Below are 19871 nucleotides of genomic sequence, written 5' to 3'. Positions count from 1 at the left end.
GTTTTGGGCCCACTCCTAACCAGTTTGGGTAACGCTGTAAGGTTTGCATGAAAAAAAAAATCCCTTAGCTTCCTCTCAGAGTGATTTAGGCTTAACTGAATTGTCAGCGGCCTCTTACTCTTCCGTGGCATGGGCTTTTGGTGGCTGTTAATAAATGGCATTCGGACAGCATTTCTGGATCTCCTTCATGTCCTCATGTAATGATAATTTGGGGCAAATCCAAGTTTCACCCTTCTCTTAGTTTCGCATATTGTAAAATGGATTTGGTGAAAATCCTCACCCACCAACACTGGAAGCTTTGTTTACTACCACCTTCAATGGGAAGGGGTTTAAGCTGACGCTTGGAGTGTAGAAGTCTTTAATTACTCAGTCTGGATTTATGGATCACACGCAAAGAGTTGTATAAATAATAATTTATCAAATCACGGTATAAAACATAGAATGAAAGATTGCCGGTATGTGCGAAGGATTCCTATTTTTATACGATCTGTGAAAATGCAGATCATCAAAATATAAAATTAGTGTCAAGAATTATTCGGGAAGGTGCTAAATTATTTAAGGTGTCTATTTCTGGTACACAACACCTTTGATAGTATGACTAAATTGAAGTCTTGTAATATAAGCATGAGGAAGTTGTACTATTCATGTTTGCTAATGTGTATCCTTGGATGCTTAAAAGGTGGGTATTTGTACATCTTGGGTGTGACAAATTAATTGCTTAAAGTAGCATAAGTGTTCGTGCTGAATGACTAAAGTACAGGTTGCAGTAATATAATCTTCCTTTAGGAATGAAATCTGTTGAGTGTGGTGTTTTAATTAAATTTGCCAAAGACGACACTTCATGATGGAATAATTCGAAATTTTGAGTAAAAGGCAGTTCTTCTAAGTATGAGGCCTTTTCTCTCATCTCCTGCAACATCTCAAATCTTTCTTAACAGTTATTCATTTCCATAACTTGAAAACTCATTACCTGTCCTTTCTGTAGTGTACATTTGATCTAGATTGCTGCTGTTTAATGCTAGTTTTTAAAACTGCTTTGTTGTAGCTGCTATGTTATGTTTGAGTGATTATTTCTTCTTGATTCATTGTTTCCAAATTGAATAATCCCACCCCCCCTACCCCCACCCAGTTTATACTTTCTTAACCAAAAATGGGAATGAGAGTTTCCATTTCACTGTTTTGCAACTGAAAATAAGGATGCTGCTTTTTCCTCAAGAAATTCCTCAAGAAATTTGATGGCTCTTGAGATAGGCCAGTAAATGTCAGCAAACAGAATCACCAAGATGGTCATTCAGTGACCTGAGTGCAAAATATCCAATATTTTTATTTATCAGTAAATGGCAGAAATTAGGGTAACATTGAGTAATAATTTGGCTTTGAGATATGATACATTTTATACTTTTCTGAGGCATCCAGTAGCCATCTAAAATGTAAAGGATGAACGTGTAATGTGCATATGTAGCTAATTGCCATATAGTAATTTGTTTGTCTAGAAATTTCTGGAATTATATCTGACTTTTGCGTATCTTAGGACGCTTCTCGGATTACTCCCTTAAGATCTTCTTGTTTTTGAAATGGGAAGAGATTAGGTGCTTAGGTTGTGTAGCTGGTCAGGTATAAAAATGAGACTATTTTACAGCCTTCCAGTACATTTAGCACTTTGAATGAGGCTAATGTGTATTAGTTGGTTCCTACAGTCTATCTTCCTGTAGAAAGGATGAGGGGATAGATTTTAAGGAGCTTTCTGTAGTTTTTTATTTGACAGGCCTGTGTCCACATGCAGGAATGAACTTGTTCCTTTGCCCTGTTGTACAAACAACCTATATATTGACAGAATTCATGCATTCCACTTACATGCGATTTGTTGGATCTCACCATTGGTTAGGTTCACACAATTTAATAAACTAGACCTGAGTCACATTCTGTCTTAGTGTATGTGTGTATCAAGCTGTTGTGGCAGTGTATGATCCTGCTCCACTGCAGTTTGAAGGAGTAAGTAAATATTCAGAGTAAGGGAACTTTGCATTGCAGTAAGCTAAACAGCTAAGCAAGGTTATTAGGAAAATGTATCCATCTTGCTCTAACTTCTTTTCGTGGGTTCAGTACATTCGTTCACTTTAGCTGCCCAATTACATTCTGAGGGATCAATCCTTTTTCAAGCCAAGTATTATTTACTTATATTTATTTACCTGTGGACAAATGTTGCATAGTTTCAAAGCTTACTTCCAATATCTTGAACGAGGAAGCTGCTGAGGATCCTGACTGAGATAGTCTGTCTTTACAAACACCAGGCAGTTTAAGCATGCACTTACTTAATTTGTGAATTCATCTCTTTCAGGGACATCCTTATCACAAACTTGGGTGCATCAATGAACTATGATGAACTTTGTGATGAAGTGAGAAAAATGTGCATTTTATCACAGGAACAACCAATTACCCTGAAGTGGATTGATAATGAAGGTATTTCAGGCTTTTGTAACCGTGTTAGCAAGAACCCGAACTTTTGTTGGTTTCACACTATAAATTCACCATATTCTTTTGGAGATCTCATCCCATACTTCCCTTGGAATAAGCGAAATTGAACTAAGTGGCCTTTTCTGAGTAAACAGACACAGGATCCATCAATCGTCTGTTGAGAATTTGCTGTAGGGAAAGGGCGTTCACCAACTAATGAAGACTTAATAATGGAGTACTTGCCATTCTTTTGAAGGTTTACTCTGCTAATTAGAGGGAAAAAATTCTGACAGATGCAATTTACATCCGGCTCTACTGTGTGCTATTCTGATTTTCAGTGTTTTATTTTTATGCCGGGGTGAAACACAGGGCTACCATCTTCCCATAGCCCATCCAGTGAATAACAGCTGTGAGATTGAGCTACACTCACATTTATGAATGGAAGGGTCTCTGGATCCCAGCCTCAGTCATAAGAATAATTCTTGTCTTCACTGTTCTGAAATGTATAAATGAATTCACTTGATCTCCAAGCTGCACTGTTTGAAAATCAGACAGAAAAAAAAAAACTTTAAATCAGAGAGTTGTATACACAGGTTGCTTCCATAAATGACCTTATTTCTTTCCTTTTTTTTTTTTTAAATAGGTGATCCATGTACCATTTCATCTCAGATGGAACTGGAAGAAGCCTTCCGTTTGTATTGTCAATACAGGGATGAAGGGCTTATTATTCATGGCAAGTTTTGTGCTATCTGGGAATTGTAGTTTAGCAATCGTTTGAACTGTATCTTCTCAGATCAGAGATCCTCCTTTTCTTCCTTTCTGTCTTCTTTCTGAAGCAAACTCAAAATGCGGTTTGGAGGCGTGATCCGGCCTCTTCTCTGGGTTGGTTCTGGACAACAAGGGTCTGATCCTTACCCATTTTACATTTACCATAACATAATCCTGTCTACATACAGCAACAAATAACCAGAAGATCTACTTTACTGGCTCTTTGGTACTGAAGCCATTGGTGATATTTCTTTTCCCTCTGGAAAAGCTCTGGAACATTTTTCTGAGAAGGCCTTTTTTGCTATAAACTCTCTTCAAGAACTTGGTGAAGATTTTCACTTTTGGGGGAGGGTCTTCAGTGTAGGACTGTCTTGCTCGTTTTAATCAGATTACTCTTTTATGAGCTTTCAATGCTTGTTAATTGTCCCTGGAGTGTTTCATTGCTGTTTTCTTGTCTCACAGCTTTCTGTCTTGATATAAGCCACGTCACACTTTGATTAAGCAGAAGTGGTATATAAATGTCTTAAATGATAAATAAATGAGATGTAGTTATAATTATAAGCTGTGGTTTGAAAACAAAAAAGATCACAGGAATTTATCTTCTGCAACTTCTGCCCATTAACAGTATTGTTCTGATTTGCAAGCTCACCTGGATCTTTTTTATATTTCTTCTCTTGAATGTGTGCTTCTTGTATTACAGCATTCCTTGCACATCCTTCCCTTTTTCAAGGATTATTCACACTATAAATGTGTCCTTTTGTACATTTGCTTTGGCAAATGGTCACCCTGAACTTGACTTTACTTTCAGTAATTTGGGTGTCTTTAGAGACCCTAGTCTTGCAATAAAGCCTGCAAGGAACTGCTTAAAACACAACAGTCCCAAAATTTGTGATTACGGAAGTAACCTGCCACTGGCGATTTATTCGAAAGACTGAACAGCTAGAAAGACCGCTGTAGGAAATATATATTTATTATGCATATTTTATGTTTTGATGCAGTCTTCCCCAGCATTCCAGAACAACCAGGCATGCCGTGCCCAGGAGAAGATCGTAAGTATTGGGGGACAGGATTTGGGTTTTAAAAAAATTTAGCACATCCTCCCTTCTTATTTTCCTTCAAAATATTACTGGTCTGCAAAGGAGAACTGCAGTGTAGTTGTGATGTATTGCTAGGCAGAAATCCTCTCATATGAAAATAATATTTAAATAGTACAATGTTTTATTTAAATTATATCAAGGCATTACTGTAGCATTTGTCTGCATTTCTTTAAAGCAGCATTTTTTTTTTCACTCGAGTGTGTGGTTGTTTACACCATGATAGTGAGATTCTAGGAAAAGATGCAGAGAGGCGCGTTGTGTCTGCGTTCTCTGAAGTACCCTTTTGCCTTTGGCTCCAAAGAACTGCAGACTCTTATTCAGTATTAATACAATGCCTTCATCTTTATTTGCATACCTTATTTTCCCAACTATGGATTTATCTCAGTGAAGATGAATACTAACAGCCTCAAACTTGGAAAGGCAAGCAGGCTGTTATTCATTTTAGATTATTTTGCTCCTGTTTGATAGCTCCTAATGTAATTGGAAGCAGAAAGCTGGGTATACAGTGGCATCCGTGGGGGAGGGCCAGAAAAGTAAAGATGTTGGTCACCGCTGTGTGATCAAAGCCACATCCCTTTGTACATGTGTGTAATGTTGATACATGAACAGAAAAGACAGGGCTTCAATTGCATGGTCACTAACGCTAGTCTGACAACCCTGTTAATGTGTCATTCAAATTAAGAGACCTGGCGTAGGGCACCCCTCTTACAGGTTGCAATTTTGATTCATAAACAGTTCCCCAGGCTGTTTATGATTCCTGTATTAAACAACACTTTCCTACTTTCAGTTTTGGTGAGTCAGACTGAATTGTTTTGAAGCTTAGCAATCTGCTTTGTTCAAATATAGCCTTTAATTTCATTGGGAATTAATTCCAATTTAATCTGGGCCTTACCCATTTTATCTGCCTGTACTGATTGCATAGAAACAACTAACTGTGGATTTCTACCACGCAATGAAGTTGCTGAGTAATTTTATTCCGGGACACACATTTTGTTTGTCTGATAAATATATACAAAAAAAGAACATGTGTTGGTAGCGATAGATACACACAAAAAAGTGTAGCATCTCAGAACTTGTCAAAATTTTGGCCTGGGTCAAAATAACTGCTTTAGCATCCATGGGTGTTTTTGGTATATTTCTGAAAGAGCAGATTCAGCTGCCATATGACAAGTTTTAAAGCCAAGGGGAGGTTTTTAAATCATTTGTCACAGTCCATGTAGAGGAGTTCACCATTCTGAGTGAATAAATAAACTCTCAGGCTATTCTGCAGTATTTTCCACAGAAACAGATTAGTTCTGCAGTTACATCATACCCAGTGCGGTCTATTGTGTAGTTTTGTGAGTTACGCAGAACTTTTGTCAAGCTATAAGGTCACCTTGCTTGAGTAGATATCTATAGATTCGATTGAAGATGTTCCAGCCTATTTTGTAACTAGCTAGCCAACCCCTCCACACATATCTATATTAATAAATTATGGATTAAAATGAGGAAAGAGAATCCAATGTATGTAAATCTTCCCTCTCGAGGTAATTCCTGCGAGAGAATACTTGACAAGATATTGCTTATAGCTCTGTCCTAATTTCCATTTGCTTTTCATTAGGAGCAGCATGGAAATAAATAAAAACAAAAAACAAAAAACCCAAGCAATTTTTGGTGAGACGAAATAGTTCCGAATTGCATCCACTGATTTTGTGGAGCAGTTGTTTGGAAGTGTTCTTTACTTTCAGCTATCGTTGAACGCTATTGTTTCAATCGCAAGTTGCAAGAAAAAGGAAGGAAAGAGGGTTATCATACCTTACAAAAGGACTAAAGGATTATATGAGAAAAAGTGTCCGCAATACTTTAATCCTATTTAATTTGTTAATGTACTGGGACTCTAATAATTTAGCCCAGGCTAACAGGCCAAAGTTTATTTTGTATGTAAGATTACATACTCTGGCCAGTAAGTTTTCCCTTAAGACCTAAATCTAAAGCTTGGATCATATGCCAGAAAAAAATCAGGTCAATTAAAACTGTTAATACAGCATATCTTCTTTCAACCACTGCCACCTAGATAGAGTCAGAAGTCATGTGGCATTTTCTTAAATCAGCTTCCCAAAATTGCCGCGGGGCTCTCCTGCTTCCTTAGTCAAGTTAAAGAAGTTCTAAGAGTAGGAATGGGAATAGGCCCCTAATAATATTCGCATTCAGACCTGTGTTCACTCCTTGCAATGGTCAATCCATTTGCAAGAGCACTTAAACCAGATTGGACGGAAATGCTGTAGATCCAATCTTTAACATTTGTTGGCAGGAGAAGAACTCAAAGGGAAAAAAATCTCTAAGGGGAAGCTGTAATGCTAGATATGAAATACTCACTTCTGGAACTGCCAAGTATTTTACTGGTGTAAATCTTGCTTGCTGCAGGAAACAGAGGTTAGCTAATCTAATGTCTGGCGGAAAAACAGCTTCAGCCAAAAATTGAATAATCTGATTATCATGTAAATCTAATTGGTATAAGACTAGCTTCAGCATGGAGAAACGAATGGGGGGGGGGGGAGCTGGATTCCCCCAGAATTATCCCCAGCAATTTGTTTTGAAAATATTCAACGTTTGAGGAGACTTTTAGTCCCAATTCTTTCTCATGGAAGGAAAAACATGCAGTGACTGTATTTGTATTTAGTATGTATTAAAAAAACCAAATGAATTGTTGAGATTGATTATAGAGGTGTCATGTGCATAAAATGGCTCTTCCAAGTGATATGAAACAAGAAACTGCTCTGTGATATGGGACAGTTTTCTGCTTATGTTTCAAAGACTTTTGACCAATACTAATAATTTTAGCTTTACTGTGTTAGCTAGTGAGTTTGGGGGGAATCTTTGTCTAAAAGACTACACAATCCAACTTGGGTATAAGAGATATCAAACATGTCCTTGGCACCAAGGAGAAAGGACTGATTTTTCTCACATAATTTGGCTGGGAAAATGTCATTACTAATACATAAAGCAGTGTCATTGACAAATAGAATAAAGGTAAGTGGGACAAATATACAATTTTATTTGAGCTACTGGGGTGGTATTGGATAAGTGATCTGCAGGAAAAAAACTCACTTGACAAGTTGATCTTTTGTCCAGCTTTGATGCTTAGATTGACTCCTAGGGTGTAAAAATAAGACTGTTTTACAGCCTTCCATGGTATTTAGCACTTTGAAAGATATATAATGGAGTTTTTCTGTGTTCATATCTGACCATGATGCGACATTGATACTTTTCACAAAAACATTTAGGGACATTTGAAAAGTTATGCTTGTATGATTAAAGATACTATTCCTTTTCCTCCTGAGTTCCAAAGCAGATTACTATATGGTGTGTGAAAGAAAGGGTAATTCAGTAAACATATACAGTATATCTCTCTCTAGCGTTTGTAAGCAATTGTGCTGTTCCTGAGTGACAGTGCAGTGAAGATCTAGTTGAAACTCTGGTTTGACTTGGAATTCCCTTAAATAAGTTGTAATTCAGCCACATACTGTACCAAGGTAGATAACTACATGAAAAAGAAGTGAATTATCATCGGTGAAAATTATCAATATCTTGAATACTTAAATATGCCTGATTGGTTATCACTTGTGCAGGATCTCCAGTGGAAGTTGGCCTGTGGTGGATGCTTCACGAGATGCAATACTAAGCTTGTGCCTCTTCACACGAACCATTGCTAATACTTGTATTGAACTAGATGAAATTTGGGATGAAATTCAGACATCTGCATGAACCTTGGTTGGGTTGAAGTCTACCTTCCATCCTTTGGTTCCTTTGATGATATCTTGAGATTACCTTGAATTAGCCCTCCAAAATGAGAGATTGCAAGTTTATATTGTAAAACAACTATGTTTTTGCATATAAGTATGCTCCTTCTGCCCAAAAAACTGGAGGTACAACTCTATAGAGGCAGGCAGGCCATCTTGGTATGGTTTTTCAACATGTCACTGTCTTACGACAAAGTTTACAGTAAAAACCCTGAATGTCTATATTTTGCAACAAATGCATAGCAAGGAGCTTCTTGCTTCCATAGTTTATTTATAGGGTTATATAATAATAAATGAACTACGAAAGCTTTTACAGCTTTATTCTTGTAGTACATATTATATACTATGAATCTTTATTAATGACTGTAGATGGAGAACTGTTTTTGTGCTCTGCTCAGAAATAAATGGAAGGAAACACTTCCAACAGCTAAATGTAAAATATGCTTCTATAAATCTGCAGCTACATAGATTTAAAACACTGAAACCAATGGCTTTGTGGCTTGTTACAAGCCATCCTTTCCACTGTCGAGTCAAAGCCAACCAAATTTGGCTTCTTCAAACAGATAGTTACAGCAGTCGCAGCTTTTAGAATAATCTCAATGTATGAGTACTTTAGTCATTTTCAAATGTTCATCTCAAGGATAGGCAAGGTTCTCACTGCTCTAGGGCAGGGATAAGCAACCTCTGGGGACCACATTTAATATATTTAAAGAAACCATTCAATGATCCAAAGGGCGTGGCATGATTTTGAAGAGGTCTGGGTTTTTAAACATCTGTTGAGCCTGTGGTAGATGTTGTGCTACAGTTTGGATGTGCGTCTTGCCACAGGATGGTGAGGAATTGTGATACCAGCTTTCAGTAGGAATAGTGAAAAAAGAATCAGGTCTGTAAAGAGGGCTTTACAGCCACAGGTTGACCAACCTAGTCTAGAGTTGAAACGCTAGCATACTGCGGCAGTCACAGTAGATCGACTACACTTATTAAAGATATCTCCATATTATTAACTCATAAAGTCTCCCGATTTGACAGTCACATTATAAATTATGGATTTGTATAGATTAGTGTAACTCGGTTGACCTAATTCCTCACTGATATGTAGAATGCATGCTCTCCTGCTGTTTTAGTGGTCAGGCTGAATTACACATGAGATATTCGAAAAGCCTGCTTGGAAGAAGACAGTTGATGAATGTCTTTGAGATTCACTGAATGAATCCCATATATTTCATCTTCCTCTGATACTGAGAAAGGTAGCTATATTCAGGAATCAACTGATAAATGGCATTAATTTTTAACTATTAGCAGCTAATATCTGCAGTGGTTGCATATGAATCAGTTTGTTTCAATTCGTGTCACTAGAGGCTTTTAAACATCCAAATAATCTCCTCCTGTATGCCCTATATATCCGTCTATGGAATAGTTTGTGCTCAATCATTCAGCTCTCACTGAAAATAACTTGAGGCTTTGAAAACCTTTTGTAAACCTTGTTTTAATTGATCCTAAAATTCTCACTCATTCTTCTGTCTGGTGTTTACAATGAGCCATATTTAAATTTCTGTGCCTGGAAATTATTTTCAGAGACAAGAGTGAGAAATTTCAATTCTCTGTTCACTCAAAATAGGCTGCCACTTAAATTAGCAATCTGTTAGTACATGCTAATTTTCTACAATTGCAGAAAATATGGACATTCTGGAATGAATTGAATAGACAGTATTTGGTTAATTGTCCCTCCCCTCTTTATCATGAAAGCACATCTTGTTTGTATTAGGCCGTAACACAATGCTTACATTTACTGCTTTGTGAAGTAAACAATCTTTTCTGGTTGCATTTTTAAGGGTCACTTCATCTAAATTTCTTGCAGACCTTTGAATGCACGGAAAGAACAGTGATCCTCGCCATACAGGTAGTCCTTGCTTAACAACCACAACTGGGACTGGAATTTAGGTTGCTAAGCGATGCGGTCATTAAATGAATCATGTGACCAGACCTGATTTTACAAACTTTTTTGGCAGCAGTTGTTAAGCAAATTGGCATGGTCATTAAGTGGATCACATGGGTGTTAAGTGAATCACGCGGTTCCCCATTGATTTTGCTTGCTGGGAAGGGTGCAAACAGTGATCGCATGAACCCAGGACGCTGCAACCGTCATAAGTGCAAGCTGGTTGCCAAGCACCCAGATTGTGATCACATGATCGCGGGGGCACTGTGACGCTTGTAACTTCAGGCACTGGGCATAAGTCGCTTTTTAGTGCCATCATAACTTTGAAAGGTTGCTAAGTGAACATTCGTTAAGCGAGGACTACCTGTAGTGTGATTTTTGAATACAGACCAGTGGTTTTCTTTTGATAGGGCTGCATGGCAAAAGATACAACTCGGCTTTAAATGCATGCCATATTTCCAGGGCATTCTCAGACATTGGTCAACTGATGTCCCAGGCTGTGCTTGTACTGTAAAATTTTATGAATTGCCTTGTGCTTCAGAGACTAAAAAAACCCCCCCATTTTATTGTTGTTGTTTTCAGGGCTTTCTTTTTGTCCTTGGGGCAATACATTTGCAGCGATGCTGTCCTCAGGTAAAGCAGAGTTCCCAGTTGCTCAGCCCCCGGACTCCCTGTGATCCTGTCTGTATTCCCTCCCTTCCACTTCCTGTTTGGCTTCTCAAGTGTGTGAAGATGCTCTTTCCTCCAAGGTTCTGTGCATGACCACAAGTTCCCTTAATCAGAGCTGAGGATGATAAGTATGCAGACGAAAATGCACATTCTGATTTTTAGGATAAGACTGTACTAGAATAAGGGGGGGGGCTTCCTGGGAATGGGCTCATGGCCGCCGTTGGGTTCATTGGATGGAAGGCAGAACGGTCTGTCTCAGGCAGAGTCAGGATCACCTGCTTACCTACGGGGGCCTAAGAGCCAGGGATGGAGACTGAAAATTTGGGAAATCTGTATACCGAGGCATGTCAGACGTATGCAGTGTTTTATCTGGGTGTTTTCCGCCCCGTGCATTGGAGAGAGGAGAGAGAGCCCTTGACAGCCTGCTCTACAGATCACTTCTAAATGCAGTCTTGAGCTGGCTGGCAGCGCGTCTGACGCCTCGTCTCCCCAGAACCGAAACAATCCTCCCCTGTCCTCCCCTCTCGCCGCGGCCTGGTTAGCGTATACTTCCTAAGGAACGTCTCTGTAATATTTGGGGAACAGATTTGCGCTTTCTCTCCTCACCTCCTCAGCATCCATGCCGTGTTTTAGTTTGTGCCTCGGCTGAGAGCTACAGCCTCCCAAGGGGGCCAGTCCAACCCGTGCCTGGATACATGAGGCAGAGATGCGAAAGGGAGAGAACAGGATAACCAGCCTTCCATTAAAATATTGGCGCTTAATATTCCGGCTCGCTCTGCCTGCCGTCCTTTTTGGTGTCTAGAACCAGTCAGAGAGCAGCATCAATGAATTAGAGGGCAAGGGGGAGCCTCGCTGCATCCCTGCTGCATTGTAAAACATAACGACTTACATGCGGAGGAAGGAAAAGACTAAAATCCAGTGAGTAATGCCTCCCCCCCCCGAGATTTTCCGTGCTTTTACTGCAATTGTTACGAGCCGAGGCCGGTGATGCAGTCTGTCTGGGCACGCAGGGTGAGCGATAATAGAAGCAGTCATGCATCTGGGTGGTCGAGTGCCCGACTCGCCAGCCCACTCTGGCCACCGCGGTTGCGACCGACACAAATTTTCGCCGCTCTCTCTTGCAGGCGTCCTGGGATGTGGCTGAGAGAGCTCTGAGAAATACGGGGGTGGGGGTCGGGGGGCGGGGGGATTTGCCCTGAAAAGACGTGCTCTTGCCAGGTGACGGGCTTTGGGGAGGGGGGAGAGATCAGACAGAGGCGTATGCGGAGTGATGCTGCTCAGCAGGGCTAATGAAGGATATGTACCCCAAAAAACCTGACGGTATGTGTGTGCTGGGGCCTGTTTATGGCGAGAGGGGATCATTTTCGTTCTGGTTGGATTTCTTACATTCCCCAAGCAGCCTGAAAAGGAACCGGTGTGTTCCATCGTCACGTCAAGGAGAAATAGGATGGTACTGCATTGCTACATCAGGCTGAATCAATATGTTTAGTGGACAGATTGGATCTTGTGCGGGAACTGGTGCTAACCCACAGCCACGGTTTTATCCGGCTTATTTTTCAGCCGAGAAGCCGAAGGGGAGATGCTTTGGGCTGCTGTTTGCTGGGTATAGCAGGGTTTTCTGACTAATGTCCTTTGTAGACATTGGCTCGCTGAATGCGATCAGGGAATCTAACTGGATCCGTTGGCAGAAGTCTTTGGCCTGTTTATGTGTTTCTGAGTCTGTCTTGCTTTGTCGGATACAGTTTTACGTTTGATATTTGCCTTAGGTGACCGCGTCAGTAATCTGTATCCCTTTTTTCAGATTGCTTTGAGTGAAAATGAAATCATAGGTCCTTGCATGCTTTTCTGGTGTTTAGTCATTATTTTCCCCCGGGAATTTTGGTTGTATCTTACAGAGGACGCTATGCATTGTTATCTCAGAGGGAAGAAAGTAATAGCACAGTACAGTGTATGAATTGTCTCTCGGCTGGTGGCCTGTAAATATTGTGCAACTCATAGGTTTTTCCTTCATTTGTTGCTGTATTAGCAGCAACGCTTAGGTTATTCAGAGCATGTGAATGAAGCCCATCCCCCTGAAGAAAGGAAGGAGTGTGAGTGATGATGAGGCAACTCTGGAGATGGAGCTTTGCTTGCAGAGAGTAAATCTTTTGTACTACAACTAGGAAGGCAAGAGGTTGTGATTGGTGTGACTGAGTGTGCAAGGGAAATTGAACCGGCATCTTTGTAAAAAAATAAATAAAAAATGCATATTTACTAGCGGTATTGCAGCTTCTCAGGAGTGCTTGTAATTCCAAGTCTGCTTTCCCCCTCATTGAAACACACTCTTTGATCTGAAAAAGAAAGGCAGGCTTTTAAGAGGATAATTTCCTCAGATATTTGTGTCTGGGTCTGGTTACCTGGTTAGAATTGTTTAGGTTTGGGGCAAAAGTGAAATGGCTGTCATTCTTTTTCCCTCTTTCCCCCCAAACGACTGGATTTCTTCCCCAAGGATATCTGCTTTTGGAATCCCAAGGGCTTTCAGAACTGGACAGTGATCGTGACATGAGAGAAGGAAAAAAATAGCACTAATCAAGCCCAAGCTTTTTGGACCCTGGAATGTGTGTGGTTGGTTCTTGAAAGGACCATTGTTGGTTTCGAATTTTCAGAGGACACATCTATCCCAATTTTTACACTTTGAACTTAGAGCAATGGTATGGAGGCAGTATGGTTAGTTCTAGCATGTCTTGGGGTGTGGCTTTTATAAACCCCGCTATGTACAATTAGGTGCTAAAGCTGCATAATGGTTTTTTAAAATTCCAAGCATGTTAGTTCTGTCTTCCAGGGCCCAGGATGTAAATAACTTTTTCTGATGTTTAATTATTCCTTTTAACTTTAACTGGCAGGGGTTGGTTTCCAAGCCTGGTTGAGAGTGAAATCCTAGTTATGCCAACTCTGGTTAACTTTGGTGCTGATCGTAAGAAAGAGGAATTGGTTTCCTTATTACATTTCAGCTCCACTTTTCATTGATGAACAGGTTAGGTGTTCATGAGGTGTTCATGAGTGGCGATCCTTACAGGCATATAACATTCTCCATCTTTCAAATCATGGTTAGGGAAACAGGATTGTTACATCTGTGTTGTATTGTGACTCTTATGTTCCCATCTGAGCTTCTAAGTCAGCTCTGTTAAAGATTATACAGCTCTCTCATTTTTAGGTTTCCATTGTTTCTTGAATGCCCTTTTGTCAAATTTGATCATAACTCGCTAGATTGTCAGTTATTTCAACTGGTAGCTATGTTGAATCTCCTTTTTTTTTTTAAAGTCTTTTTCCTTTATATGCAGTAGAATCATGAACGCTCTGCTCTGGAAATGAATCGGAATCTCAAGGTTACTTGCCATAGTTGTAAAAGGGTGATAAGGGTAAATCTGATGGCCCATCTCTAATTCATCCTACACAGTTTTGAGAGTTCTGTGAAGTCAGGAGAAGCAGAGGCAGTGGGCTCTGCGCTTCTGGAGTGGAAGAAACAGGTGTGAAAATCAGTTGTCTAAAAGTGTGACCTAAAAACTGCCCATCTCTATTGTTGCTTCTTTAGAAAACATCCCATGAGTCACTGCATAACCCATTTGTGTGATGTAACATGTAAGGTGTGTTGCTTTGCTACAGATGCATTGATGTAAGTCATTAAGAGAAATTACTTTGGGGTAGCGTTCTGATCTTGTGTTACCCCAAAGAAGGAACTTAGCAATACAATAGGCTTTCCTGCATGAGGTGAACCTTCAGATGAACAAACTAGTATTGTGCAACACGAGAGTGATGCATGACTATTAACATCTGTAATTCTTGCTTTTATATGTATTCAGGGTATGACTGAAGCAGACCTTGAATATTCCAGGGAAATCTGATGCATATGTGAATTACTCAGGGGGAGAAACTATGTTCTGGGAAGCCAGTATTGACATGGTTAAACAAATGCAAATACTGTGATAGTGCAAAAGCGTGGGTAGTTGTAAGCGTGAAAGATTAATAGAACTTTCAGCAAGAATACAAAATGGAAACGAAATATATTGAACTGAATGTATTAGAATAAGTGAACACAGAGGGACCAGCGTAGGCCACTTTAAATTACATGATTACGTGATTCAAGACTTGAGGCCATACAGAGACATTGTTAAGTATGTACTTGGGTTTTACCCAGTAAACAGAGGATCATATCAATTACAATGAAGAGATGGATATCCATTGAACATCATGGACATGCAATATATATCAGGAATTATTTAGCAAGTTGAAAGAGGTGCAAAATGCAACATCAAGAAGAGACTGCTAATTTGTGATTGGAAAGAAGATATGGATTAGATAAATACAGTAATGTTGGAAGTAAGTTAATAGAATTTTGTGAGGAGAATTCTTCATTTTTTGTCAGCATCTGCTTCAAGCAATCCATGGACATCTGCAGGTATCTAACATGGGAATGAGTGGGAATGTATGTGAGGAAGTGGACAATGGAAAAATGCGATCCAGCAGCTAAGATGCTTCCAGTTGCAGATTATGGAACAGACCCTGATAGTTTTAAATCCATAGAAATACTTAGAAAAACATTATGAGAGTAGATGGGCCAGAAAGATTTGACCTGCAGGACATGCAGTCAGAATATAAGGTCAAACAGATTCATCATACATAACTTACGTGAAAGAGAAACTGGGAAGCTAAGGAAAGAGATAAGAGACACAAAATCCAGATGGAAAAAAGAATCCTAAAATTTCAAAGAGGAAAAGATCCAAGTGGCTTTTAGAATAAGCTTTCATAATAGCTGAAGAAAGATGGAAAAGGAAGGCCTTAGATGACAAGAAGGATATACAATGACTCAATGCAGACGTCTAGTGTCAAGGAGAAGACAAGGTAGCTCATTCAAGAAGGTAATCGGGAAAGGAAAGAGGAGATGAGAGATTAGAAAAATCACTGAAAATGTACCACTAAGCTAGGAATGCTCAAGAATAATTACAGGAGAGATTTAACAGTAACAGATAAGCTTAAAGGGAGATGGAATGACTGAAATGCAGGTGATAAACTCTGCTCGGGATTTGGCCTGGTTCATACGATTTGTGTTTGTGTGTCTTTTCCTGACCCTCCTAAAGAATATCCACATAGCTTTGAGGCCTTTCTGTTATATTCCTGGACGTTATTTTTCATGATCTGTTTTCAGCATTCCCGTTTGGTATACAAACATAACCCAGATAAGGTTTTGCTCCTAACTAAAATTAGATGCTGGCTTCAGTCTCATTGGGAGTGAACCCTGGCTTAATCTATAGCTGGGTTTAAGGCAAGTGAAAAAAGGGTTGAGAAGAATGGCTCCCCATGATCTTGAATAAGAGAAAAGTATTATATTTTCATTAGCCCTGTAACTGAGAAGACAGTTCAAAATAACCACGCATGAGACTTCAGGTTAATGCCCATGGTAATAAAGCAGTCTTTATTTGTTCAGTGGTTATCAGGAAATCTTTTAATTCATCACGTAAACTTTTTTCAGTGAAAACAAGTGAAAAATTCTCTTGCTTTTTACCTAAGATTCAAAATGGGATAGGTACCCTCAGTCAGAGACTCTGGGCATGTATGTGGAAGGACTGACTCACCCACTCGTAGTTTCAGAATATTCACAAAGCATTTCTAATTATGCATACCTTTTGAAAAGTTAACAGTGGCAAATTATTCTGCTGCCACTTTGTGTAGATTAGAACTCATGAAGGGTTATTTTGGAATTCTTTCCCTGGAGGACAAAAGACCATATTACCTCTTGTTGTCTTGGAGATAGGACTATATTAGATATACTTGTCCAAGGAGGCTCTGCTAGTGGAGAGATTTATTTTATCTTGCATTTGTATCTTGCCTTACAACACGTAAGATGTCTCAAGCATCTGCAAAAAGAGATTTAGTTGTCGAGGTATATCATCATAGTAATGTGTCCAAGACCAAAAGATGATGGAAGAAACTTCTTAGTTAGTCTTACCAAAGAGCTAACAAATGTATTACAAGGTCCGTAATATTATGAGTAGTAAAAGCCAAATGGTGAGTGGTATGACAAGAGCGAGTTTGATACTAACACTTCACCACCCAAAGGTCCCCCTTTGGCAGCTTTTGGGGATTTTAAATCAGCTTTTGATCTGATCCCAAGGGAGAGGCTATGGCAAAAACTTCAGGAATCCTCAGTGGACAAAAGATTTCTTCTCCTTACTCAGACTCTTTATTCTAACACTTCATTGAGAGTCAGATGTTCCCCTTGGGGGCACCTTTCTGGAGCTGTTTCCACCAAAAGAAGGGTAAGGCAAGGGTATATTCTAGCCCCTTTACTTTTTAATTTGTACGTCAGTTCAGTACTTCGGGCTCCCTCATCTTCTAATCATCACACTCCAGTGTTGGTAGATCGTGCAATTCTAGCCTTGTTATATGCAGACGATGTAGTAATTTTGTCTGTCTCCCAGGTGGGAATGAGAAGAGCATTGAGGGCACTGGCTTCCTTTTGTCTAAAAGAACAACTTGTAGTAAATTATCAAAAAACTAAAGTGACGATGCAATAGTAGGTTACATAAATGGCAAATTAATGGGACCCCAATAGAGGAGGTACGTACTTATAAATATCTTGGGGTGCAGTTCAAGGCTTCCTTATCTTGGAGTCCACATTTCTCTTATCGGGCTAGTGTGGCCCACGGCTGTCTTAAGATTCTTCTATTCAAAGAGGGCACATTTTATTCCTGCAGCTTGCAAGGTTTTTGTTGCTAAGGTAATCTCTCAGCTTCTTTACGGGGTTCCAATTTGCATTTTTACAAAGTTGAATATCCTGAAAGCTGTCCAGTTCAAATTTATAAGAGCAATACTTGCAGTTCCAAGATGTGTCACGAATGCTGTTAGACAGTTAGAGACAGGTTTGGTTTCTGTGGGTGCAAGAGCCTGGTTTTATCTCCTTAATTTCTGGTTGAAATTGATTTTTGCTCCTGTGGGTTTGGCTCCACTGGTTCTCAGAGATGGTTTTAAATCAACCTGGCCAATGAAAGCTAATAGCAAATTCCAGTCCTTAGGACTTTCTTTGGAAAGTCTCTATCCATTAGGGCTTGAAAATGCCAGGAGTCAACTTAAACAACGTATCTGGGATATTGATTTTCAAACCAGTTTAAGCCTAATATCCAACCCTACAGTTGATAGATTCTTCTCAAATGGACATGTGCCGTCATCTTATCTCTCTTCAGTTCTAATTCTGAAATTTCATTGGGCTTTCACCTTGCCAGGTTGGATACTCTACCCTCTGCAGTTCTGTGGGAATGCTATAAAAACATCCCTTTTCAGGAGCGCTTATGTCCACGCGGAGATGGCTCTGTGGAATCCCTAAGCCATATGCTCCTTTGTTGCTCTCTATATAGGGAATCAAGGAAGATATAAATTTATCCTATTTTAAAGAACCAGCCTGGTAGAGAGCAAAATGTCTATCTTTCACTGCTTTTATCTGACCAGGACCCTGACATATCTTTCCAGGTTGCCCAATTTCGTTGCATCCGTCAGACCTACGGCTGAAGTTTAGCACAAATTTTGGTGATTGCCACTGCTATTTATACTACAGCTACTATAATAATGTATCTTTATGTAATTTTATTGCATTTTTTGGAAAGTCTTATTAATGACTACAGGTCTATGTATTTTATTGTTGTGCTTTCTGGCCCATAGGCCATAATAAAGGTTTGATTTGATTTGACTTGATGTTAACGTATGTTCTACTTAGCTCTTTCTTGATGTGGGGCAAATTATAATCTGCAGTTATATTCGAAATGGCAAATTGATTAGTCAGCCCGTGTGAAACAATTGATAAGAATGCTAATTTGTCAACTAAGATGTGGTATGTACATTTAGCTAAGTGATATGTTGGGAAATACCGAGCAGCATGTCTATAATGCATGTCCTACAGGGCATCAAACTTTGTACTAATAGTTAGCTTTGATTAATGAATGTGGTGGCCTTTAGAGTAATACAAGAACAGCAAAGAACAAAAGTGGCCAACTTGGAGATTAGTAATAGAGAGATCTGGCTAAGAAGACGAGATGTGACTCCATTAAAGGCATGCGATTAATTCCTTTCAACTGCGAATTGTCTAATATTTCCCTCTTGGATAATGAAGCATTGATTCTCTAATGCCCTTTGTACATCATCATCACTTTGGTAACTGCTGTGAAGAATGTTAGATCTCATTTTTATCATCAACATCTGTGGTTGCTCCTTGATCACTGTACAAGACAGAGGAATATAAATGTAAGAAATGGGTAACGATGGTAATTTAAGGGAAGAAGGTAGTTTATCTAGCTAAGCACCTCCTTTAAGGCATAGCAAGGCACATGTGGCAGTTTAAGAATGTTCCCTGTCAAATGATTCGTCTGGAAGGGATTGAGCATGGAAGGGAGAGATTCTGTTACATTTCTCATATTCTCTTGTGTCCAACATTTGGATTTTAGCCTTTTAACAAAGGTTGCTGTTCTGGGGTGCTTCCTTGGACAGATCCTAAAAAGTGACTTTTCCAAGGATGTGGTACCCAAACATAGTTTTTCATTTATGATTTCAGCTTTCATTCCCCGCCCGGGCCAAACCAAGACATTTTCTGTCCTGAAGCGAAGAACAAAATTCCCATCTCTGCCTCTTCCCATTGCAGTTGTGTCCTCAGCACTGTCAAGAGAACAGTGCCTTCAACGATTCATGAGCAATGTGGACCAACTTAAAGGGTGCAGGACCCCTGTGCCCTCCCAGACATTGACATTTCGTCCCATCTCATGTGGATGTAGTGGGAGATTGACTTGAAATGTTTATGTATGATTGGCTGTAAAACTAAGCGTGATTGCTGTGCCCTGTTTTCAAGATGGGTGTGGTTAGAAAGAACACATGAGAAAAAATTGCCTACTGCCCACCATGGAGATTGCTAGACCTTTCAGCCTCACTGTTTTGGAAACTTGCTTGAAAGAGGTTCTGATCTTGATTCCCCTTAACACTGTTTCGGATTTCCCAAAGCTATTCTGGTCAGTGTTTTAATGCTGAAGTTGCCACACAAATTTAAGAGTTACTGATTGGACTTTGTGGTCATTGTAACTGGAAGTATGGAGTTGTATACTGTATGTTCTTCAAACACTGTGTAGTTGATGAGCTTGAGCTTTAGTTTTCATA

At 39.6% G+C, this 19871-nt stretch overlaps 1 protein-coding gene across 4 annotated transcripts in view; it reads left to right on the top strand.

Moving 5' to 3' along the window:
- The window catches only part of PRKCZ (protein kinase C zeta), a 63102-nt gene that overhangs the window by 5096 nt on the left and 38135 nt on the right, over positions 1-19871 (top strand). For 3 of the 4 annotated variants that reach the window (XM_025177757.2, XM_007422561.4, XM_088136708.1), the window contains 3 exons: positions 2339-2460; positions 3098-3187; positions 4221-4271. In XM_025177757.2, coding sequence (XP_025033525.1) covers positions 2339-2460; positions 3098-3187; positions 4221-4271 — 263 coding nt within the window. The remainder of the gene's footprint in view (positions 1-2338; positions 2461-3097; positions 3188-4220; positions 4272-19871) is intronic. The other variant, XM_088136709.1, reaches the window with a different exon arrangement.

Source organism: Python bivittatus, unplaced genomic scaffold (genome assembly GCF_059951505.1).
Source record: "Python bivittatus isolate LINGU-HERP-01145 unplaced genomic scaffold, Pbiv_v1 ctg000090_np1212, whole genome shotgun sequence".
Lineage (NCBI taxonomy): Eukaryota > Metazoa > Chordata > Lepidosauria > Squamata > Pythonidae > Python > Python bivittatus.
The sequence above is the reverse complement of the archived record's forward strand: the minus strand, read 5'-3'. Positions and strand labels throughout refer to the sequence as shown.